Below are 24,420 nucleotides of genomic sequence, written 5' to 3'. Positions count from 1 at the left end.
GCACTCAATGTGGCAGTATCTTTGTATGTTTGATTGAAGTTATTCTAAAACCACTAAAGAAAAAGTATAAACAGTGAAGGAAAGAAGAGTCTATTGTGTGTCCTCCTCATGCAAGAAAAGTATTGAGTATGGAATGGTACACTTTTCTTCTTGCTTGTCCCCCACGCACTCACTCACTATGAAGATGCTACATTATCTCCATAGATGGCTGACTCAATATTAATAATGGTGCTCCAAGCTGTTGGCTCTATGTTGCTATTTTTTTAATTGAGTTCCTAATTTTTTAATATTGCTAGTGGTTCCACATTGTTAAGAGTCTCATATTTGGAGAAATAAGACATAAATTAGTTATGAGTGGGAGATATCCTTCACTCTATATGTCGTTTTTGTAGAGTTGAATTAGGTTCATCTAAAAGTTAAGTTACTTTTGCAGAATATCCAAGATTCCTAGCATCATCCACTATCGAACCATATTTTAGATGCCTAGTAAATTATATTTACTATTGAAAGGAGAACAAATTGTATTTAATTAAATTAAATATTAAATAAAAGGATGTAAAGTTAATTATTTTTTTTAAATATATATTTTTATCACATGATAAATAAAATTTGAAAAATTAATAAAATGTCAATAAGCAATCGTTTATTTATTTTTGTAGTTAGAACCTGCTCCAGAACTTTGAAGATATATTAACATTCTATCGAAGGTTCAGAATCAAAAAGAAAGGAACATGACAATGAAGTAAGATTGCAAAAATGCATGACATAAATATTCATTCTCTTCTCACTCAATAATAGGCGACTTAAGGCACTATCAGTTTATCACAAATCACTTAAAACTTTCATACTTCAACAAACAAAAGCACAAACATATCAACACTTGAAAAGATCTGAAGATTACAAATCATAGCCTTTCAAGACCTCAATACATTCCATGTCATTGGCAAAGTACAAAGAACAATCGAAGAACCTCGGTTGTATATGATATGATATGATATGATATGATATGTTTCAAGGCACGCATTCAGAAACATAAACACAAGGGGAGAAGTTTGCTGAGTTAGGTATTTTCATAACTACAAATATTTGACGAGAAGCCATATGACAAGAACCAAACCCACTATACCAATCACTGCTAATAGCATGCACATGCATGAGCAACCTCCCTTAGTACGTTTGTTTAAAATTGCCAAGTTCTTCTGCACTCTCTGTTATCACTACAGAAACAGACAGAAAATGTTAGTTGCAAGCAACTTCTACAATATTAACATATATCAGTTTAAGAATTAAAACTTAAAAGGGCAAAGGTAACAACATCTTAATTATTCAAAAAATATATTAGAAGCATTAAAAAATTAACCCATCACCCCACCTAGCCGAAAAATGAAAATTTTAGATACACTTATCCATGTTATCATGCAAAAAGCATCCACAGATATTCAATAAATTATATGTTAAATCTAGTTAACTGACATGTACTAGGTAGGTTTACAGTAAATTTACTTAAATTATAATATCTCTCCTCATACAAAAAGTAACAACATTAGCCCAAATCCCCACAGATCCATGAATGACATGGCGTACAACAATGTAAGTTTATTGTTTTCCCAAATTAATGACAACGTACATGTAACACCCCGTTTTCCCAACTTATAAAATTTCATTTAAAATCAGAGTATTTTGATCACAACGGAATGTCACATACTTCATTTAAATCATAAAATGGATAATAATAATTATCCTTCAAATTCAACATCATGAAAATCTTAAACTATTGCAGCGGAAAATAGTTCAACATTTAAAAGTCTTGGCACGCAGGCCTTATTGAAAAATCTCATAAATTAGTTCATAAAAGAGACACGTAAGGAATAGAAGTAAAAGCAAGCCCCCATCCCGTTACGTATCAGAGCACCTAGACACCAACTGAGAGTCCACTCATGAACGCCTCTAATCTTTATTACCTGCACATTACCCACGGTCGAGGCAACATATACGCAGAAGGGGTGAGATTTCATAATCAATACATTAAGCATATAATCCAATAAAATGCATTTAACAACTTAAACATTAATAACATATCAACAATTAACAATTAGCATAATTTTTCATTACATAACAAATACAATCATCAATACCATTACTAATTCTCATCACAAATCATAATCAACTTAACACTCAACTTGACGACACAACTCATCCTTGACCATGCAACTCTATCAACTCGACAACATCTTGACAACTTAAACATCATGAACCTCTTGATATGCAAATGCATTTGGTACCAATACAGAGCATCAAGCTCCCAACCAACTTATATGAGCGTAATTAGGCTCTTCAGGGCATCAAGCCCCCAACATAGTGAGCAAAAGCTCCAGGGCATCAAGCCCTCACCAATCATGTGAATGACTAAGCATTCCAGGGCATCAAGCCCTCAACCAACTTATATGAGTATGCAATGGACTCAACTTCCAACAACTTAGACAACGACGTGTACAACTCATACGACTCATAATCATGGACAACTTCTTAAATTCCAACAACATAGACCGACTCATGCAACCTCAAGACACTAACAGTCGACAACAGAAAACAGCAGCAACATACAACAATTAACAACGCTTGAATGTGTTAACATTCACATAAGGAATTAATTACATCAATATAAATATCATATAACATCATTATAGCATTCATGCAGCAACACTTCTAATTTTCAGTCACCATAACAGACTTCTGGAGCTTATGAAAGCATCCTAAACAGCTCTCTAACTTACTTCTAAGGTCATCTCAAGACTACACGTGCGAAAGGATCGCATCGGGACAATTTTGGGCAACTAACAGCTTAACTCGCAGTGGCGAGTAACTTCACTCGCACTGGCGAGCAAAGTGTGCATTCTGGGTCCCTACGTATTTACTCGCAGTGGCGAGTTATTCTGCTCGCAGTTGCGAGCTCACAGGTCACTCGCAGTTGCGAGTTGCATTGCTCGCAGTTGCGAGTTCTGGGTTCTAGCTCGCAGATGCGAGTGTTCTTGCTCGCAGGTGCGAGCGATGAATGTCAGTACGGCCAGAAACCTAAAAATCACAACTTTTCACCTATATTCATGATTCCTTCATCCAAATAGCATCTAATTATCATCTTAAGTCATATCTTAATTATCATCTTAAGTCATATCTAATAGCATCAATCTAACATCTGTTCTTGATTTATTCATCAAAATTGATCCTAAACCTAATTCTCAATTCTCACCAAAACTTAACCTAATCATGCTAAATTCATCCTATAGAATTATACCCTTAATAATATTGAAAATTAGTCTCACCCTTACCTGGTTATGATGAAATCGCAGCTCTCCCTCTGGTTCTCCTCTTTTCTGACTTTTCTCCCTTTTTCTCCAAAAACGTACGTATTCTGTTTTTCTAACTTTTGTTGTCTATTTATCTCTCCTAATTACTCTTATCACTACTAATTGCTCATCTCACAACACAGCCCAATTTTTAATATTTTTATTTTATTTATCAAATCTTATTTTATTTAATAATAAAATAAGTCATAACAACATAACAACTTCACCACAACAAAATATCCCTCATAATTCAGTTATAAATCATATAACCCATTCAACTTCATAAATCATAAAATTCACACATATCAGTCATGAAAATCACGTAAATCATATATATAAATATATTTTTAAATAATCGAATAATTAAGACGGGCGTTACAACTCTCCCCAACTTATAGAATTTTCGTCCTCGAAAATTTACCTCAGATCAACGATCCTCACCCTCCGGCTGAGTACCAGATAAAGCAAACACCTTCCCACTAGCTTGAGCCTTCTTAGGTTTCTTGCACTGTGAACCCATGTGACCTTCTTCATTGCAATTAAAACACACCACATCATCATGCTTACACTCTATAATAGTATGTCCCTTTCTACCACAACGAAAGCATCGTTTCACCTCTCTAGTACAAGCATTACGCTTATGGCCCTTCTCACCACATGTGTAGCAAACAACCTCAGCATTAGTATCTTTCCTTCCCGGTTTCCTTTCATCATTCACCCTTTGACTATCCTTATCAGCAGGGGCATTGTAAGGCTTATAACGATTTTGTTGGTTCTTACTCTTCCGCTCATTCCTGATCTTGTAATGGGTTATAGTATCTTCTTCATAAATTCTGCAACTGCTCACCAGCTCGGAAAAATTACGGATCTGCTGATATCCAATGGCCCGCTTGATCTCAGGACGTAAGCCATTCTCAAACTTAATACACTTAGAAAATTCAGCAGTCTCAGCAGTGTAGTGTGGATAAAACTTAGCTAATTCCACGAACTTAGCAGCATACTCAGTCACCAACATTTCACCTTGCTTCAACTCAAGAAACTCAATCTCTTTCTTCCCGCGAACATCCTCCGGAAAGTACCTGTTTAGGAACTCCCTCCTAAACACAGCCCAAGTAACGACCGTATCATCTTGCTCTAAGTTAGGTAGAAGACTAACCCACCAGTCATCAGCTTCCTCAGATAGCATGTGCGTACCAAAACGCACCTTCTGATCATCAGTACATTGCATAACTCTGAAAATTCTTTCAACCTCCTTGAGCCACGTCTGTGCTCCATCAGGGTCGTACCTTCCTTTGAAAGTAGGAGGATGATTCCTCACAAAAGTCTCCAACATTCTCACATCAGCATTAACACCAGCACCAGCATTTGGATGTTGTCCCACAGCTTGGGCTACAGCTTCCAAAGCAGCAGCAATCGCAGCATCATTTCTTCCAGCCATTCTAGTCCTCTTATAACAGATAAAATTCGCAACCTCCAGGTCTCTTCTCTGCACAACACACAACAATTAGAATAACATAATAATGGTATTCCAACTGCTAAAGACACAACTCGACTCACTACTTGGCCGGACGGACCGACCTGCTCTGATACCAATTGTAACACCCCGTTTTCCCAACTTATAAAATTTCATTTAAAATCAGAGTATTTTGATCACAACGGAATGTCACATACTTCATTTAAATCATAAAATGGATAATAATAATTATCCTTCAAATTCAACATCATGAAAATCTTAAACTATTGCAGCGGAAAATAGTTCAACATTTAAAAGTCTTGGCACGCAGGCCTTATTGAAAAATCTCATAAATTAGTTCATAAAAGAGACACGTAAGGAATAGAAGTAAAAGCAAGCCCCCATCCCGTTACGTATCAGAGCACCTAGACACCAACTGAGAGTCCACTCATGAACGCCTCTAATCTTTATTACCTGCACATTACCCACGGTCGAGGCAACATATACGCAGAAGGGGTGAGATTTCATAATCAATACATTAAGCATATAATCCAATAAAATGCATTTAACAACTTAAACATTAATAACATATCAACAATTAACAATTAGCATAATTTTTCATTACATAACAAATACAATCATCAATACCATTACTAATTCTCATCACAAATCATAATCAACTTAACACTCAACTTGACGACACAACTCATCCTTGACCATGCAACTCTATCAACTCGACAACATCTTGACAACTTAAACATCATGAACCTCTTGATATGCAAATGCATTTGGTACCAATACAGAGCATCAAGCTCCCAACCAACTTATATGAGCGTAATTAGGCTCTTCAGGGCATCAAGCCCCCAACATAGTGAGCAAAAGCTCCAGGGCATCAAGCCCTCACCAATCATGTGAATGACTAAGCATTCCAGGGCATCAAGCCCTCAACCAACTTATATGAGTATGCAATGGACTCAACTTCCAACAACTTAGACAACGACGTGTACAACTCATACGACTCATAATCATGGACAACTTCTTAAATTCCAACAACATAGACCGACTCATGCAACCTCAAGACACTAACAGTCGACAGCAGAAAACAGCAGCAACATACAACAATTAACAACGCTTGAATGTGTTAACATTCACATAAGGAATTAATTACATCAATATAAATATCATATAACATCATTATAGCATTCATGCAGCAACACTTCTAATTTTCAGTCACCATAACAGACTTCTGGAGCTTATGAAAGCATCCTAAACAGCTCTCTAACTTACTTCTAAGGTCATCTCAAGACTACACGTGCGAAAGGATCGCATCGGGACAATTTTGGGCAACTAACAGCTTAACTCGCAGTGGCGAGTAACTTCACTCGCACTGGCGAGCAAAGTGTGCATTCTGGGTCCCTACGTATTTACTCGCAGTGGCGAGTTATTCTGCTCGCAGTTGCGAGCTCACAGGTCACTCGCAGTTGCGAGTTGCATTGCTCGCAGTTGCGAGTTCTGGGTTCTAGCTCGCAGATGCGAGTGTTCTTGCTCGCAGGTGCGAGCGATGAATGTCAGTACGGCCAGAAACCTAAAAATCACAACTTTTCACCTATATTCATGATTCCTTCATCCAAATAGCATCTAATTATCATCTTAAGTCATATCTTAATTATCATCTTAAGTCATATCTAATAGCATCAATCTAACATCTGTTCTTGATTTATTCATCAAAATTGATCCTAAACCTAATTCTCAATTCTCACCAAAACTTAACCTAATCATGCTAAATTCATCCTATAGAATTATACCCTTAATAATATTGAAAATTAGTCTCACCCTTACCTGGTTATGATGAAATCGCAGCTCTCCCTCTGGTTCTCCTCTTTTCTGACTTTTCTCCCTTTTTCTCCAAAAACGTACGTATTCTGTTTTTCTAACTTTTGTTGTCTATTTATCTCTCCTAATTACTCTTATCACTACTAATTGCTCATCTCACAACACAGCCCAATTTTTAATATTTTTATTTTATTTATCAAATCTTATTTTATTTAATAATAAAATAAGTCATAACAACATAACAACTTCACCACAACAAAATATCCCTCATAATTCAGTTATAAATCATATAACCCATTCAACTTCATAAATCATAAAATTCACACATATCAGTCATGAAAATCACGTAAATCATATATATAAATATATTTTTAAATAATCGAATAATTAAGACGGGCGTTACAGTACATCAAACCAAAAATATGGTACATCTATTTGAAATGTCAGATTGGTGAGTATGTGGGCTATCCTAATTCTGAGACAAAATACTTATCAGAATTAAGGAACTTAGAAACTAAGAAAATAAACAATATAGAATTCAAAGAAATTTTTGCATGTAGACTAATTAAGTATATAGTAAACTTATCTAATCTCAATAAGTTTATTTTTGATATATGCCTAAAGAAAGTTGTGGTAAGAGTGTTACCCTCAGCCGAGAATCTGTGACATCTACATGTTCATCCAAATCATCCTAGAAGAAAATAAAAGATTCAACAATTTTCAGACTGATAGAAAAATGGATCTCAAAAAATTAGCAAAGAAAATTAACATAGGATGGGAACATACAATGAGTCTAGTGTGTAGAGTCAGCTCTTCATTCACTGCCAACGCAATATGTTTTGTACTTAATACGGTCTCCTCCAATTTCTCAAGGCCCTCATCTTGCTCTGTTAGAAAAACAGCCTCCGAAATCAATATCCAAAGCACAAATTATGTATTTCAATGTTCACACAATTCAAAATGAAGTTACCTTTCATAACTTGCCGTTGCAGACCAACAAGTCCATTGTTATCCAAGCCAACAGTTCTGCTCATTGCATCTGGTTTAATTTCTGGCCCGAGCAAACTATCCCTATTTGCAAAGTTTGACATGTTCAAAGTTGAAGCCATTTGGTTAACCTTTGACCTCAAATTTGCAAGGTTGTCCTTGCGACGATTCATCTCCTTCGCAGACCTGTTTATCAGTTGACAAAGAAACGTGAAATGCATTACATCACATGCCTTTGCAGCTCAAAAGAAGACACTGTCCTTATATTGATAACATATTTTCTTATCAGTATTATCACAAAAGTTTTATAGTATAATCATAAGAAAATGGTAAGGGGATAGATATGGAGAATTCCACAGAACATTTTTCAAAATAAAAAGCATCATATTACTACAAGACACTGAGTTCAGGTCCTCATTGCATTGCTGTAATGGCACCATCATTTCTAATCAGGGTAAATGAATTATGTTCAGATGAAGGAAATGAATTATGTCCAGAAATCATGCCACTGATATCATCGGCAAGTTTCATTGCTTCATTATATTCCTTCATCCATGAGTCTGAAGAAGATGCCATTGGCCTGATATTAGGTGAAAAAGAAAGGAAAAAAACAAATTAGAGACAAACTATGGTGATTATATAGAAAAAATCATCAATACAGGTTGTACAGTTGTACGATTTTACATCAAACAACGCCAAAAATGAAACAAGAGAAGGATTCCATATAATCAACAATGTAGAAAGTACCAACAACTTCAAGTAGCATCAAGCAAAATAAAGGCCTTTTCCATTCCACTTGATTATCACGGAATGAACACTACCCGGCTAGAGAAACTCATAAAACTATGATTTGATATAGTAATAGTAATTTACATAATAACTTCCACTTATGATAATTTAAAATCCATAGGTTGCAGCTTACTCAGCTGCTCAAAAAAGCATACAATAGTGCAACCAAATGATCAGAAATATGATAACAAAGATACTGAAAACATCCTAACACTGACACAATATTAATTTACATTATAGCAAAAATTTGCAAGACTCTATCACCATCACCAACATACATTGTTTCCAATTATTAATTGCAGCTTTGACCACAACTGAGTTCGATAACATATTGAAAATAGAAAAGATTTTCAACTAAAAAAGGAAAACATATGGCCAGCTAATATTTTGAAGAAAGTCAAATTACAAAGCTAGGAAGATATGGTTGTTAGTTAGCTACTGTATAGAAGGAAGAAAAACTATTCTGACCAAGTAGAAACTGATGGCTGACAAAACTCACCTTGATTTCTTCTCTATCAACATTTCAACGATTAGTAATATTAACAAACCAGAACTATTAAAGATTGAAATAGATTTAGAACACTCTCCTCCACTTCTTAAAACATTCATGTCTCTACAGCTTATCATTTCTAACAACAAAGCAAGCCAGAAAGAAAGAAAGAAAAAAGCAAATCATCACATTAACCTAAACAACAACTACCACCTCCCACCTTGACTACCAACTTTCCATTTAACATCACTCCCACCAACAGGAACCTGCAACATCATCCTTCTTACCCAAAATTCGTATTATTAAAAACAAAGAGGCGCTATAGCACTACATCATATTCATAGAAGAATTTTACAAAAATGGCTATTTAGTACAAACTGTTGTCAAATAGTAGATATAGCGGCATGTTATAGCATTGTAGCATAATTTGAACAAACCACTATTTTCTGCAACCCACTATCAACAACACCTTCCCAACAAGAATACTCACAAACATATCAACCTCTTAAACATAAAAACTAAAATATTCAAATTACAGTTGCAAGATGGCAATAGTAGACCTGCCAAACATATGTCTGTTAATTCAATATTAATTGAATAGAGAAGATACATAACGGTCATTTAAAAAAATTCTATATGATTGTTTATGTCAACTTAAGTGATTCTTTTCCCTTATAACAAAGTTGGGATATTCTAATACAAATAAAAATCATGCAACAACACTTCATTTCGATGATGATGACTATGATCAGAGCATATCATGACAGCGATCCATAACATAGCCAACTTCGGACATATGCTCACAAATATCTTCCTCAGAGAGTGAGATGGCCACTTTGCATGACAGTATTCGGGACACATCCCAATGAGATTGTAAGGAAAACGATTCTGAGTACTTGCAATTGAGGAAGCATGATCTGGTTCTGGTATTGGCGAGATGAACAATGTTTATGATCCCATTCACCAAATATATATTTCTGCTGACGAGCTTTTGTTATTTGTATCAATTGCATCCATGAAAGTCCTTCCACATAACAGATTTGGAATATCGACTCTAGCAGAGGAAAATAAAAAATTGTAACTTCCCTTAGACTAGGCATGAGAAAATGAGAATTCATTTGAGATGGAAATTTTTCCTCACTTGTATTACAACCATCACTCTCTCTTCCGCAGGCAGCAATTATAAGCTTCAATTCACGGCATTCTTGTATTTCCAGCTCTTCTAATGGTTGCAGACTTTGAGCAACAGATGTCGGGAAGAGTATGTAGAAAAAAGAACCTAAAGGTGAAAATGGTGGAGAAGAAAGAAGAAAAACCAGAAAATTAGAGAAGACAATAAAATTTTGAGAACAAAGTAAAATAGCTAAGATACTTTGATACATTAAACTGAAGCATACACTACAAATATATAGAGTCAAGCCAAAAGCATGCCTGTAAGACTGAACATAAAATCTCCACTAAATCTACTCTAAATAATAGTCATCATTACCTAAGAACACTTATAATTAAACAAGCAACACTTTAATTATGACAGAAAAACAGCAGCACACAAGTGATTATTCAATTAGAAAAATATCAATCTCCAACAGAGTACTTCACCGGACTTGCAATACTCTAAGATGAGGATTTTGAAATTCTGCAAGCTGCATTCCAATGGAAATGTGATGTGTAACTTCATGCAGCGCTCTATTACAAGTTTTTCTAGTTTCAGATAGAAGCGTAACACTTGTTGTGGTGGACCTTGACACAATCCTGTCACGTTATTCATAAGTTGAAGGTGTAAATCGACAAATTAAACTTGGGAATCAAATCATCTATCTTGGCATTAAAGGTTATATTGAAAACGCATTCTATCTCTTGGCATTCAATAAGAAATACTGAAGTCAAATCATTCATGCCTCCCACAACTCCAATTATGTCCGAGATGATATTTTTACATCCTCCTTGGAGGCGTGTAAAAGCAACATTTTCAGATATTTGTAGAATATTTCCTTTGGATTCCCTTAATTCAGTCTTGTGAGGTTTCCTAAGTTCATTGAAGTCGCAATGTCGCACGTCAAGAACCTCAAGCCTTGTTAACCTTGCCACGAAAGAAATGTCACCTAAATTCAACCCATTCAAGCGCTAAGTTCGAACATTTGCTAACAATTGGATTGATGCAGGCAATGAGAATGATACTTCTTTATAGGAAGCTTGGATAGCGAAGAAACCTTGATCCCTTCTATTCCTTCAAATGGTAAATGTGATATATTAAAGGAACTTTGTGATATACTAGTATTTATGTTTAGCAACAATATTTCAAACTTTGCACCTTCCAGTTGACCAATGATTGGATTTTCATTGTACCACCATGAGGATACCCCAAAATAATCTCGGATACTATCGTCCCCTGCCAAGGTGTTGAGAGGTTTGTCAACATTTACTCAAATTTTACGATTCCTTGATCTCTTGGCTATCCATAAGGCCACTTCACGAACCAAGCCATGCATCTTCACACATTCCATGTCTTTAGTTGGCATCAGCAAACAAGATTCTAAAAGTTTATTTATGCCGACTTGATTTAAACTCCTTGATAGCTTCAGCGGAGAACTTCCTCCCACGCCTATTTCTATTGCATATAGGATTAAATCATCGATCGAAATGTTGTAATCTTCTGGAAACATAGAACACAACAAAATAAGTAAATCTGCTTCCTTGTTTTGTAAATATTTATAGCTTCGTTCAAGACAACTCAAAGCATATCTCACACCTTCATCGTGATCATCAAATGCCGATGAATTCCTCATCGTATGTAGTGCAACATCCAACACACTTTTATGCTTTCCTTTTAAGCAAGATGCCATAGTTACAATTGCTAGAGGCAGTCCTTTATATTTATCGCAGAGTTCTCACACCATCCAATGATTTAGAGAATTCTTCAGTATTCTTTGCATGCTTTTGGAACAAAGTCCAAGATTCATTTTCAGTTAAGAGCCCCAAAAGAATATTCTGTTGACAGTCCATTGAAGTGCATATTTGCCGAGTACGAGTGGTTACAAGGATTTTCCATGCACCCATTTTAACATTGTCAATGTGAATCCCTATATTCATCAAATTAAACTCTTTCCAAAAATCATCTACTATGACAAGAATTCGTTTATTTTCTTTTAACCTCAACCACAACCGTTGTGCTCTTCCCTCTTCGTTCTCTTCATCGAGCTTGAAGTTTAATATGTCTGCCATTTTTCCTTTAATGTCTCTAATGTTAGGAATTTGAGACACTGTGATTGATATAACCTTATCAAACATATTCAATTCCTCAGCATTCTTACCAACTTTTGTTGACAGTCCATTGAATCCTCAAGTTCAGCTAAGATAAGAAGATTTTTGCTTTTAGTGTATAAAATTCTAATTCATTTTTTATATTTTAAAACACTATAATTCTTTGATTCCACTAGCTTTACTTTTTTTTTTGAGCATTTTCCCTATTTTGGGTTAAATTTCGAAAATGATGGTCATTTTTCTTTTAACCAAGGTACCGTGCGCAATTGAATAACTAATCCTTTGAGGTAACTGAGATGTATTTAAGGAGTTTACCTCTTTCTTCATATGCACAATTCATGTAACCTTGAATCAAATGCATAAGAGACCCAAATATCTACCTCTTGTCTTACATGATGTTGGTTGTTCCTTATATGTATTTTGTTTACATGAATATCTTTTGTCACAGTGAACAAACACAATACATAATTTTCAGAATCATATTTGAGTTTTCAGAATCATCAAACTATTCTTAATTAGCTAATTGTTTTTCTTTTCTATTTCAACATATATGGATTATTTGTGCAAAAATCAACTACACAACTATGCTTGAATGAGATAATTTGGTCTGCCTCAGTAGACGCACTCTAAAGTTGCATATAGAGGCAGCAAAATCTGCAAAAATTACTTCTCATCTCCTTGGGCGTCAACATTTTGAGTGCAGTCGCAACTCCTGGCTTTTGGAATGGATTCAATAGAAACTTTAGTCCTTGAAAAATGTAGAATTCGAGGTATTTAGTGTCTCAAAGTAGTTCATAAAAGTTGAAGATAGTAAATCAATTTGGTAACTGTTTTAATAAAGTTGGAAATTTTTAAGGCATACATATTTTGGTTTAGAAGATACTCTGTTTAATCACATAATCCCTCATAGGAAGAATCCTCAAATTACAGCAAAATACTATAATGTCAATGGAAAGTTTCTCACTACTACACAACAGTATCATAAAAATATTTTCTAGCAGGTGCATTTTCTCTTGCAATACTAAAATCTTCAAATTAAAGTGCTTAATTATATATATGGACAGGATTAATTGACATCACAGTGTCAAACTTAATATATGACACCGATGATAATTATTTACTGTATAACTGTATGACAAAATCGGTCGTTCCATTAAAAGATATTTTAACATAGGTTGTGTGTGTAAAATATTACATTAATCAAAAACCATTTGATATGTCAATTAGATACATCGAAATGAACACCTTATGAACTTTTAAAAAATGAGTTAATTTTGATATATCATATTGACATATCAAATAATTTCTGATTAATGTAAAATTTTGGAGACATGATCAATAATGTAATATCTTTTAATTCAGCGGTCGATTTTGTAATACAGTTGTACAGTAAAGAATTATCGTCGGTGTCATATTGTTAAGTTTGACATCATAATGTCAATTGATATGTGTAAAGACAAGGGGAAACAACATAATAATAACATTGAATAGTTGAAACTAAAACTCCAATTTCTTCCATTGTAGAACCAGTTGCAAGATTGCAATAGCAGACCTGCCGAAAATGTTTGTTAGTTAAAGCAACAATATATGGTTGTTTATATCAACTTAAGTCATGTTATTTTCCTAATAAACAACTTTATAACAAAGTTTGGATATTCTAATGCAAAGAAAATTAATGCAACATTTGTTTGTTCTTATGATATTAAATTCATGAAGAATTCACTATATTATATCGGATATGTGCAACAGATGAGAGGGTCTAAAGACAATAATAGTTCACCTAGCTATTAATTTTCTGTTAAGTATGTTATTTCAAATTTACAATGCACGTTCCTTCACCTAAAGTAGCTTCAAATTGTCCTCGTGAGCTTAGCTCAATTGGTATGGACAATGCATAATATATGCAAGGTCCGGGGTTCGAACCCCGACCACGACGAAAAAAAAAGTAGCTTCAGATTCTCAGATAAAGTGTTACCTACATTCCTTCTCTTGAATATATATTCTAGAAATTGTTATTTGACATTCTTACCTAGCATCTTCAACGAGGAGTCAACTTATTAAGGACTTCCATTGGAGGAAAAAAGAATGGTACCTATTAATTACCGATAACTATATAAAGATTATCTCTCTTCGGCAACTAACGGATCTCATAATTAAAATAGGAAATAAAGTAGATAAAACTTGGTCCCACCATCCCAAGTTCATGTGATTCTTTCCCCTTTTTATTTCTTTTTATTTATTTTTTAAATGCACATGTTAAATAGTGGACCTATTTAAGGACTCTTTTTAGTTGAATACCATTGGAGTCATTGAGTCCTTAATAGATACTTTTATTTAAAAATTATTATAATTGAATAATGTATACAAGCGTGATTTATTTAAAGACTCTTTAGTTTGCCCTCGTAAACTTAGCTCAGTTGGTAGAGACGATATAAGTATTTCTACTTATTATAATAGTATATTTGGTCTTTTACATACACGGTTTCACATTAACATATGCGCAAAATACAGAATAGTAATAATAGTAGTAGATTACCTGCACAACTTGATTTCTCAAAGTTGATAGAATAGAAATCAAGTCTTCAATTAATTAGCTCCTGGTACCGTTACCTGTGATAGAACAAATTTGAAGTTTTTCCAGTCATCTCCTGGTACCACCTTTCTCAACAATATATTCAAAATTTTAATCAGCTCGGGAACACATATTAACATAAAAATGTATTTTAGTCAGCTCTTTTATGTCACCTGAACTGCTTTCAAACTTTGAAAAACTTTGGGGCATTCATCAATTCTGAGTCGTTGAAGTTTCTCAGCCTGTAACTTATAACCCTGGCAGATATCAACAAAACTCGGCAAATACTCGAGGATCATCAGATACAAGTTTGGAAGAATAACTTTCATTTCATCGATAGTTTTGTCTCCACCATCATGTTTAAAAACCTCTTCAATTTGATCAGAGTGCAGTATCACAAGAGTGCTTAATTGCGGAAACATTTTAACCATAGCAACAGGGAAAAGGCTTTTCAACTTGTTGCATCTTATGACTTCTACATGTGTTAGCTTTGGAAAATACACTTCAGCATTAGGCTGCTGCACAAGCTCTTCATTTTCTGCTAAAATATGTTCCAATTCTTGGCAGTTGTAAACAGAAATGTACATCAACTCTGGTAGACTTCTAGATTCCTCCATGGAGAACAAAGATTTCAAATTTTTACAACCACTCACTGTTAAACGCTGGAGACATTGGAGATTCCGAATCTGTCTTGGAGTTGTAGGACCCAACCATGATATGGAGTTCAATTGAGGCAAACGATATAAATTCAAGTCCAGTTTTAGGGGCAAGTTCTGAAAATGAAATGTCAATTAGCTGGCAGTGTAACTAACAAAATTATAAAGCATGGGAGGCAGAATGGAAAATGTGGTCAGCAAAATTCGTATTCGAACAAAAAATACATGAAATCAAATTAAATAGAATTATGTGCCTAAAAAATTTTACATACTTCATTTAGACGATGTTGACTATGACCAGAACGAATCATAAGAGCGATCCACGACATAGGCAATTTGGGACAATCATGAACAAAAAGGTCCTTCAAAGAGTGAGATGGCCACTTCGCATGACAGTATTCGGGACATATCCCAATGAAATTGTCAAGGTGCATGAGAGTGAGTCCTTGCAGTTGAGGAAGCATGATCTGGTTCTGGTATTTGTGAGAAGAATGATGTTCATGATCACATTCACCAAATATATATTTCAGCTCAGGAACGCGCATTATAACTATCGATTTCAGTGCTGAAAGTCCTTCGACATAACAGATTGGGAATATCGACTCTAGCAGCGGACAATCACGAATCCCAATATTCCTTAAACTAGGCATGAGAAAATGAGAATTAATGTGAGCTGGAACTTTTTCCTGACTTGTATTACGAACATCACCCTCTCTTCCGCACGCAGCAATTATAAGCTTCAATTCATGACATTCACATATTACCAGCTCTTCTAAATTTTGCAGACTTTGAGCAACAGATGTCGAGAAGAGTACTTCACCGGACTTGCATGAGACTAAGCTGAGGATCTTGAGATTCTGCAAGTTACATTCCCATGGAAATGTGATGTGTATATTAATGCACCTGTGTATTACAAGTTTTTCTAGTTTCTCAAAGAAGCGTAGCACTTGTAGTGGTGGACCATGACACAATCCTGTCAAGTTATCCATGGACTTGAGGTCTAACTCGACAAACTTGGGAATCAAATCATCTATCTTGGCGTCAGAGGTTATATCGAAGATGCATTCTATCTCTGGGCATTGACTAAGCTGAAGAGAATTCAAATCATCCATGCCTCCCACAACTTCAACCATGTCCGGGATGATATTTTTACATCCTCCATGGAGGCATTTGAAAGCAACATTTTCAGCTTTTTGTAGGATATTCCCTTTGGATGCTCTTAATTTGCAAATATTAAAATTATATAAGCCTAGAGATCTTGTCCTATCCCTACTATAGTTGCAGTGTATTGAAAAACACTGTAACTTTGAGAGAGTACCAACATCCACAACCATCTCCCCAACCAACTCATCAACAGATGCTCCTATCTTGTATGGAAAAAAGTTAAACGCTTCTAGTTGTGAACATCTCCCTAATGCTCCATTGTAGGTTTTATTAAATATATCACTTGCTGACAAATCTAGTAGCTTCAGTCTTGTGAGGTTACCTATTTCGTAAGGAAGTTCATTGAAGTCACAACGTCGCAAGTCAAGAACCTCGAGCCTTGTTAAGCTTCCTATGATAGAAATGTTACCCAACTTAAACCCATTCAAGCGCAGAGTTCGAACATTTGTTAACAATTGGATTGATGGAGGCAATGAGAATAGTACACCACGATAGGAATTAATTGTTAGAGAAAAAACCCTGAGCTCTTCTATTCCTTCAAATGTTAAATTTGATAAATTGAAGGTACTTTGTGATGTACCAGTATTTATGTGTAGCAACAACATTTCAAGGTTTGCAGCTTGCAATGGACCAATAATTGGATTTTCATTGTGCCACCATGATGATACCGCAAAATAATTTTGTATACTATCGTCCCCTGCCAAGGTGTTGAGAGGTTTGTCAACATTTACCAAAATTTTGCGATTCCCAGATCTCTTTGCTATCCATAAGGCCACTTCATGAACCAAGTCATGCATCTTCACACAATTAATGTCATTAGCAGACATCAGCAAACAAGATTCTAAAAGTTTGTCTATGGCAACTTGAATCAAACTCCTTGATAACATCAGTGGAGATCTTCCTCCCACACCGAGTCCAATTGCATATAGGAATAAATCTTCTATTGATATGTTGTAATCTTCTGGAAACATAGAACACATCAAAAAGAGCAACTCTGCTTCCTTGTTTTGTAAATATGTATAGCTTAGTTCAAGACAACTTAAAGCATCTCTCACTCCTTCATCATGATCATCGAATTCCACTGAATTCCTCAACTTATATAGTGCAACATCCCAGTCAATTTGTGTGTGTTTTCCTTTTAAGGAAGACGCCACAGTTACAATTGCTAGAGGCAGTCCTTTACATTTATTGCAGAGTTCATGTGGCACACCACCCAATGATTTAGAGAATTCATCAGTAATCTTTGCATGCTTTTGGAACAAAGTCCAAGATTCGCGTTCAGATAAGAGCCCCAAATGAATAATTTTTTGACAGTCCATAGAAGTGCATACTTGCTGATTACGAGTGGTTACAAGGATTTTAAATGCTCCCTTATTAACACTGTCTATGCGAATCCCTATACTCGTCAAATCAAACTCTTTCCACAAATCGTCTACTATGACAAGAATTCGTTTTTTTTGTTTCAAACTCAACCACAACTGTTTTGCTCTTTCAACTTCGTCTTCTTCATTGAGTGGCAAGTTTAGCATACCTGCCATTTTTCCTTGAATGTCTCTAACGTTTGGTGTTTGAGACACTGTGATTAAGATAACTTTATCGAACATATTTGATTCCTCAGCCTTCTTTCCAGCTTCAGTAACAAGAGTTGTTTTCCCACATCCACCCATTCCATACACTCCTATCATATGGATGCAATCGTCATGTAGTAACTCCATGAGCTGATTGTATGCCACCTTTGTTGATTGGAAGTAAATAAAATTTTGAGAGGACAGGTATTCAATGCCTGGAAGAACAGCTTTGTGAGAAAATGGATCAATATTGCTTTTGCCCTTCAATTTTTCTATTGCCAGCACCTTCTTTACCATTTGCTTGCTCAAACGATATCTTCTCCATGTTGGAAAATCTCCTTGAAAGCACCTGGTGTTTGCTCTCATCCTTTTCTCCAATGCTTCCACCTCTTCTAACAGACTCTTCACATCATCTAGCCACTTTTCCACAGGTTTCTCAATAATTTCAGTTCTTTCTTTGGCTTGTTCAACTCGATCCAACAAGTTATCTCTTTCAAATATCAACTCCTTTCTTTCATTTTCAAGATCTTTGATGACTTTATTAACACACAGAAAGTATTTTCCTTCGCGGAATACCGGTTCAACCAAATATTCAGCAACTTTAGCAACAATGGAGATAACAATATCTGCCATCGAATCAAAGGAAGCCTAACAATAGAATCATGTGCATAGTTAGTAAAATTAAAATATTAACAATAGAATCATGTGCATAGTTGGTAAAATATTTATCAAACACGTGAATTGTTAGGGTTGTTTAGTTGTTAGATTATGAGGAGAGAAAAAAATCAAAGTTTGACACACTCAAAATCTATCATTAAAGAAGAATGAACATTTAGGTTTGCCAAAAAAATTCAATGCTAAAACATCTTTTATTTTTTTATTTTTTGTAGTGGCCGGGGTTGAACCCCGGACCTTGCATATTTTTTTGCATTGTACCAACCAACTGAGCTAAGCTCACGAGGAACAATACTAAAACATCTAGTTGTGTTAATCATAATGCTTAAATGCCGTTTGGTCCCAGAAGAATGAACTACATTTTGGTTCCAAGTTTTACACATTGTTGCAGTTTTGGTCTTAATACAAATTTTTGACCCAAAAATTTGTGATTTTTTCGTCCTAATTTTGAATTGCTTATTTTTTTCCCATCGTATTTTATTCTCATGCGTCCTATTATATTTCAGGCTTAAATGCACTTCGATCCCTCTATTTTGATAAAAATTAACTTTCAATCCCGGTATTTCTAAAACCAACTTTTTGGATCCCTTATTAAAAAACTTTTAGGAATTTTTTGCTCCCCCCAATTTTGATGACGTGTCTATTTCATTTATGATGTGGCATTAAGATGGTCATAGCGAGTTGGATTTAAATGTGTCCATGTCATTTTTTTAATTAAATTTTTTAAGATTAACTTTAAATAATAATAACAATAATAATTTAAAAAATGTTTTTTTCCCTTAATTAAAACCCTAATCTTACTAGTTTTTCTCCAAAAACTAGATTGTTGAGCCGTGCGCCGCACGGGTCGAATAGACTATAATATATAAAAGTAAAGTATAAAAGATTAAATAATTGGTATCCTGTGGTATAAATATTACTTTTGTTTCTTTAAATTTGTTTCAATCAAAATAATCTTTCTTTACCATAGCCTATCTTTATGTCTGTGAGGACTAAAAAGAACAGCAAAAATAACAAATGTAATAAACACTAATGTTTAGGATATATTCAATTTCTTCTATAGATTCAATCTGAATGCTATAATAAGGGTTGAGGTAGCATGGATAATCACAAAATGCAAATTTAGAGCCAAAATTTTAGGGTTGAGGATTAGCATTTAATGATGCAAATTTAGAGCCAAAATTTTAGGATTGAGTTGTTGCAAACCTAATAAGGGATTAGTGGAGGGAAAAAATTAGGTTAAGTTGCTGCAGACTTAACAAAATTAATAAATAAGGATCAAACATGGAACTCAAAATCTCACTCTTTGTTCTTCTCATCTTATTTTTCATGTCCATGTGATTTCTAATTGAACCTTGTTTCTCCATTATTGTTGTTAGTTTTGGTAACAACCAAGTCACTAGAGTTGTATTTGATTGGATTGTCATTGTTGAACCCATACTTCTCACTTTCTCCTTTTTATGGATTTGAGAATTTTTTTTTGGGTTTTAAATTTGGGGATTTAGGTTATAATCTGGTTTTTTTAGAACTAGGGGCTTGGATATCAATGTATTTTGTGTTATATATGTATTAACTATGGAACTGGATGATGGTGATATGATATAACTGTGTTGTTGATGATGGTGCGATGGTTGTGTTGTTGTTGATGATGAATATGAACTTGTTCTTAAAATTGTGATTAATAATTAAATTAATTAAAAAATATAAGTTATAAAATGTAAACTATTTAATTTTAATCAAAATGATGATGTGGAAAATATTTAACCAACTCACCACAGCCACCTCAAAACCACGTCATAAATGAGTTAAGCACATCATCAAAAATAGAGGGGGATGAAAAAATTCCCAAGAGTTGCTTAATAGGGGGACCAAAAATTTGGTTTTCAAAATAAGGGGATTAAAAGTTAATTTTTATCAAAATAGGTGGATCAAAGGTGCATTTAAGCCTATATTCTAAAAATAATCATGTTTGGATTATAAAATGTGAACTGCTTTTTGAATGTTTTCATATTATATAATCTGCACCCTTCCTATATATCTAAATTATAAACTTCCCTCATTTTCAATAGTTAGGATTTTTCTAAAAATTCTTCTCACCACCCAAAATTTGAAACTCTCATATTGTGTGATTCTTGAAGATTATTTGCTCAAAAGCATCCTATTTAATTTCAAGCCTTTTCAAACATCAAATATTAGTTAAGGTCACAGTCCTTCAATTTATAATTCTTCGATTCGTAATTATTTTTCTCTCTCACCAACCATACCGACCCGACAGGAGGTGGCTCAACATTACATAAGAGTTGTGTCGGCTTGTTGTGACCGGTGTAGAGATGGCAACTTGATACATGAGATGGTATTTTACCATTTCACATACATATGTCATACCAGAACCAAAGAATGTACAGGCTCCGAATGTACAGGCTCCGAGGCCACCTGAGCAAAATGCCCTTATGGAGGTTAAGACTGAGGAGCAGGGGGACCACCAACAGCTAGATAGGTTGGTTGAATTTGCATAATACGGTGGAGGATGGAAATGATGAAAAAGAAATCAATCATTTTTGTAAAAAAAATTGCTCAATCATTTTGTAATTTTTATAAAAAATATTGTATGAAGTAATTTAATAAAGTAAAAAAGATGACATGGTTGCTACATCTATATGAGTTGTATGTCCCTGTCACTATAATGATCTACTCCCCCTCAGGTCCTGTATTTAAGAAAATTTGGTCTTATTTATAAGAAAGGTCAAATAGCTCTTTTATCCTTTTATGTTTGACAAAAATATGAAGTTAATTCTTTAAGTTTTTTAAGTTTCTAATAGGTTTTTAAGTTATTAATTTAATGCACATATTTGATGTTTTTTTTTTCAACTTTTAAGTTTCAAATAGGTCCTTAAAAGAGTAACGGTGTATCAAAACTTTTAAGATGTAGATATTGTTTAAAAGACTTTTTTACCCCTTATTTAATGTTTTTTTTAATAGGCTTAAGTGCATTTTGACCTCGTAACTTTTAAAAAGTTGCGATTTTGGCCCACTAATAAAAAAATTAAAAAATTGCCCTCTATCTTTAGTGAAATATGCTCTTTTGACCCTCTAACTTAAGAGAAATATGCTCTTTCGACCCTCTATCTATAGGGAAATAAGCTCTTTTGGCCCCTTATATTTTCAAAAAGTTGCGATTATGGCCCACTGTTTTGGGACACGTGGCGGCTTCTCTGAAAATTTGCAACGTTTTGTAAATTTAAGGGGTGTAAAATTGTTATTTTTTTGTTAGAGGACCAAAATCGTAACTTTTTAAAATTTTAGGGGTCACAAATGCCTTTAAGCCTTTTTAATATTAGTGAGCGTATTTAATGCTTCACAATTTTTTATAAGGGTATATTTATAAAAAAATATTCAAAAAGTTACACTAATTGATGATTGCATACATTTTATTCATCATCTATCGTGTTTGCAAATCTGCACACATCGCCTCCGATAAATCGTGGTCTCTGCCCTTCAACAACGATTTTTAAGATTTGAAAAATGAAAACTGAAGTGCTGAAGATAGTAGTGTTTATGTTAGAGTATTTCACCTAATGGTGGAGAGGTTATTGGTGATTTAGAATTGAGTGTAGCATGCTTCTCTGTAAAAGTTTCAAACTTGGGTATTTTTATGGTGAATATGGAAACTTTGGAAGGTGAATTAGAGTTTAGTTTTGAGGAAGAAAACACGGAACCGGGTTGTGTTTTAAAGGGGGTTGAGTTTGTTTTTGGATACTCTTCATGTTGAGATTTCTGATGCTAGAGAAAAAGATTATTCTTTCGATACAATGCAAGATAGGTTGGTTGAATTTGCATAACACGGTGGAGGATGGAAATGATGAGAAAGAAATTAATCATTTTGGTAAAAAAAAAAAAATTGCTCAATCATTTTGTAATTTTTATAGAAAATATTGTATGAAGTAATTTAATAAAGTAAAAAATATGACATGGTTGCTGCATCTATATGAGTTGTATGTCCATGTCACTATATTGATCTGCTCCCCCTCAAGTCCAATATATAAGAAATTTTTTTGAAACAAATTGGTCTTAAAAAAGGTCAAATAGTTCTTTAGATCCTTTAAATTTGACAAAAATATCTAGATAATTCTTTATGTTTTTATAGGTTTTTAAGTTATTTATTTAATGCATCTATTTGATTTTTTTTTTAAGTTTATAAGTTTCAAATAAATCCTTAAAAGGGTAACGGTTTATCACAACTTTGAAGATGTAGATAGTTTAAAAGACTTGTATACCCCTTATTTAATGTTTTTTTTTAATATTAGGGACTGTATTTAATACTTCACAATTTTTTATAGTGGTATATTTGTAAAAATATTCAAAAAATTACACTAATTGATGACTGCATTGGTATTAATGTTTTTTTTGTTTTTCTTCTTATAACAAGGACCGGAAGGAGTACACACATCGTCAAAAATTAAGTGTCAAATTTATGAATGAACCAAAATTGTGGAAAACAAACCAAGGGGACCAAAATTGTGGATTTCCGAACAAGTATTAGAGGTTTCAGATTTTATCGTATATTTACAAATTCTGTTTTTTAAAGGGTTTCGGATTATATAATCCAAAAACCTTCAAAAAGAAACTCATATTATATAATCATAATTCATACATGCATATTCAGAGCAGGAAAAGCACCATACCTGATTTCTTAGCAGACTTCTCAAGTTGCAAACACCCTTCTAGTTACCCTGAGCTCAGTTGGGAATCACAAATGATGCAGACTACTTGCACTTTTTCCTTAGATATAACAGAGTTCTCTTTATTTCCTGGTTTATTTCTGGCTTATTAATACTTAAACCAATGCATGATTGAGCTGCACTCAATGTGGCAGTATCTTTGTATGTTTGATTGAAGTTATTCTAAAACCACTAAAGAAAAAGTATAAACAGCGAAGGAAAGAAGAGTCTATTGTGTGTCCTCCTCATGCAAGAAAAGTATTGAGTATGGAATGGGACACTTTTCCTCTTGCTTGTCCCCCACGCACTCACTCACTATCAGATGCCACATTATCTCCATAGATGGCTGGCTCAATATTAATAATGGTGCTCCAAGCTGTTGGCTCTATGTTGCTATTTTTTTAATTGAGTTCCTAATTTTTTAATATTGCTAGTGGGTTCCACATTGTTAAGAGTCTCATATTTGGAGAAATAAGACATAAATTAGTTTATAAGTGGGAGATATCCAAGATTCCTAGCTAGCATCATCCACTATTGAACCACATTTTAGATGTCTAGTCATGGGCATAAGACATGTGTTCAGAGTCTCACATTAGATGAGTTAAAGAATCAACATCCTAAGACTTATTACATAACCTTTTACCTTGGTTTTCATAGCCTTTTGTAGGCTCAATATTAGTAATGGTGCCACAAGCTGTTGGCTCTATAATTCTGTTCCCATTTTTTTTAGAGGAAATTATATTTTCTATTGAAAGGAGAACAAAATTTATAGTATATAATTAAATTAAATATTAAATAAAAGGGTGTAAAGTTAAATTTTTAAATATATATTTTTATCACATGATAAATAAAATTTGAAAGATTAAAATTGAAAAATTAATAAAATGTCAATAAAAGCAATCGTTTATTT

General features: G+C 34.1%; 3 protein-coding genes and 1 pseudogene across 5 annotated transcripts; all 4 read right to left on the bottom strand.

Moving 5' to 3' along the window:
* Positions 1–761: 761 nt before the first annotated feature.
* On the bottom strand, positions 762–7,869 carry LOC146938357 (syntaxin-51-like). The gene is made up of 4 exons (XM_085752299.1): positions 7,601–7,869; positions 7,417–7,517; positions 7,277–7,321; positions 762–1,208 (listed from the first exon to the last, which is right to left on the bottom strand). The coding sequence occupies exons 1-4, from the start codon at positions 7,836–7,838 to the stop codon at positions 1,077–1,079; spliced, it is 516 nt and encodes a 171-aa protein (XP_085608425.1). The 5' UTR covers positions 7,839–7,869; the 3' UTR covers positions 762–1,076.
* On the bottom strand, positions 3,772–5,868 carry LOC146938358 (uncharacterized). The gene has a single exon (XM_085757377.1). The coding sequence runs from the start codon at positions 4,780–4,782 to the stop codon at positions 3,772–3,774; it is 1,011 nt and encodes a 336-aa protein (XP_085613503.1). The 5' UTR covers positions 4,783–5,868.
* Positions 7,870–8,031: 162 nt separating the features above from the next.
* On the bottom strand, positions 8,032–12,497 carry LOC146938356 (uncharacterized; annotated as a pseudogene).
* A 525-nt stretch (positions 12,498–13,022) lies between these two features.
* LOC146938355 (putative disease resistance protein At4g27220) lies at positions 13,023–23,842 on the bottom strand. Of its 3 annotated transcripts, XR_015031263.1 has the most exons (5): positions 23,475–23,842; positions 15,658–18,765; positions 14,903–15,502; positions 14,694–14,815; positions 13,023–13,709 (listed from the first exon to the last, which is right to left on the bottom strand). XR_015031263.1 is itself a non-coding variant. In XM_085752297.1 (4 exons), exons 2-4 carry the CDS (start codon positions 18,748–18,750, stop codon positions 14,744–14,746), a joined length of 3,765 nt encoding a protein of 1,254 aa, XP_085608423.1. In that variant the 5' UTR covers positions 18,751–18,765; positions 23,475–23,842; the 3' UTR covers positions 14,377–14,743. The 3 variants fall into 3 exon arrangements, 2 of the variants coding, with proteins under 2 accessions (XP_085608423.1, XP_085608424.1); XM_085752297.1 differs by lacking the exon at positions 13,023–13,709 and having other exon boundaries at positions 14,377–14,815; XM_085752298.1 differs by lacking the exon at positions 13,023–13,709 and having other exon boundaries at positions 14,812–15,502.
* Positions 23,843–24,420: the final 578 nt, after the last annotated feature.

The sequence above is a fragment of the Medicago sativa genome, chromosome 3, assembly GCF_051527215.1.
Source record: "Medicago sativa cultivar Bolivia chromosome 3, Bolivia_mono, whole genome shotgun sequence".
NCBI classification, from domain to species: Eukaryota; Viridiplantae; Streptophyta; class Magnoliopsida; order Fabales; family Fabaceae; genus Medicago; species Medicago sativa.
The sequence above is the reverse complement of the archived record's forward strand: the minus strand, read 5'-3'. Positions and strand labels throughout refer to the sequence as shown.

What these genes read in the sequence shown, in the direction of transcription:
- LOC146938358 (XM_085757377.1), bottom strand. Translation starts at nt 4,782, where the DNA reads ATGGCTGGAAGAAATGATGCTGCGATTGCTGCTGCTTTGGAAGCTGTA.
- LOC146938355 (XM_085752297.1), bottom strand. Translation starts at nt 18,750, where the DNA reads ATGGCAGATATTGTTATCTCCATTGTTGCTAAAGTTGCTGAATATTTG. An exon ending in GTCAACATCGTCTAAATGAA is followed by an intron (nt 15,503 to 15,657) that starts GTATGTAAAATT and finishes TTTCATTTTCAG; the next exon opens with AACTTGCCCCTAAAACTGGA. An exon ending in AAAGTTTGAAAGCAGTTCAG is followed by an intron (nt 14,816 to 14,902) that starts GTGACATAAAAG and finishes TTGTTGAGAAAG; the next exon opens with GTGGTACCAGGAGATGACTG.
- LOC146938357 (XM_085752299.1), bottom strand. Translation starts at nt 7,838, where the DNA reads ATGCATTTCACGTTTCTTTGTCAACTGATAAACAGGTCTGCGAAGGAG. An exon ending in CTCTACACACTAGACTCATT is followed by an intron (nt 7,322 to 7,416) that starts GTATGTTCCCAT and finishes ATTTTCTTCTAG; the next exon opens with GATGATTTGGATGAACATGT. An exon ending in TCACAGATTCTCGGCTGAGG is followed by an intron (nt 1,209 to 7,276) that starts GTAACACTCTTA and finishes TAGTGATAACAG; the next exon opens with AGAGTGCAGAAGAACTTGGC.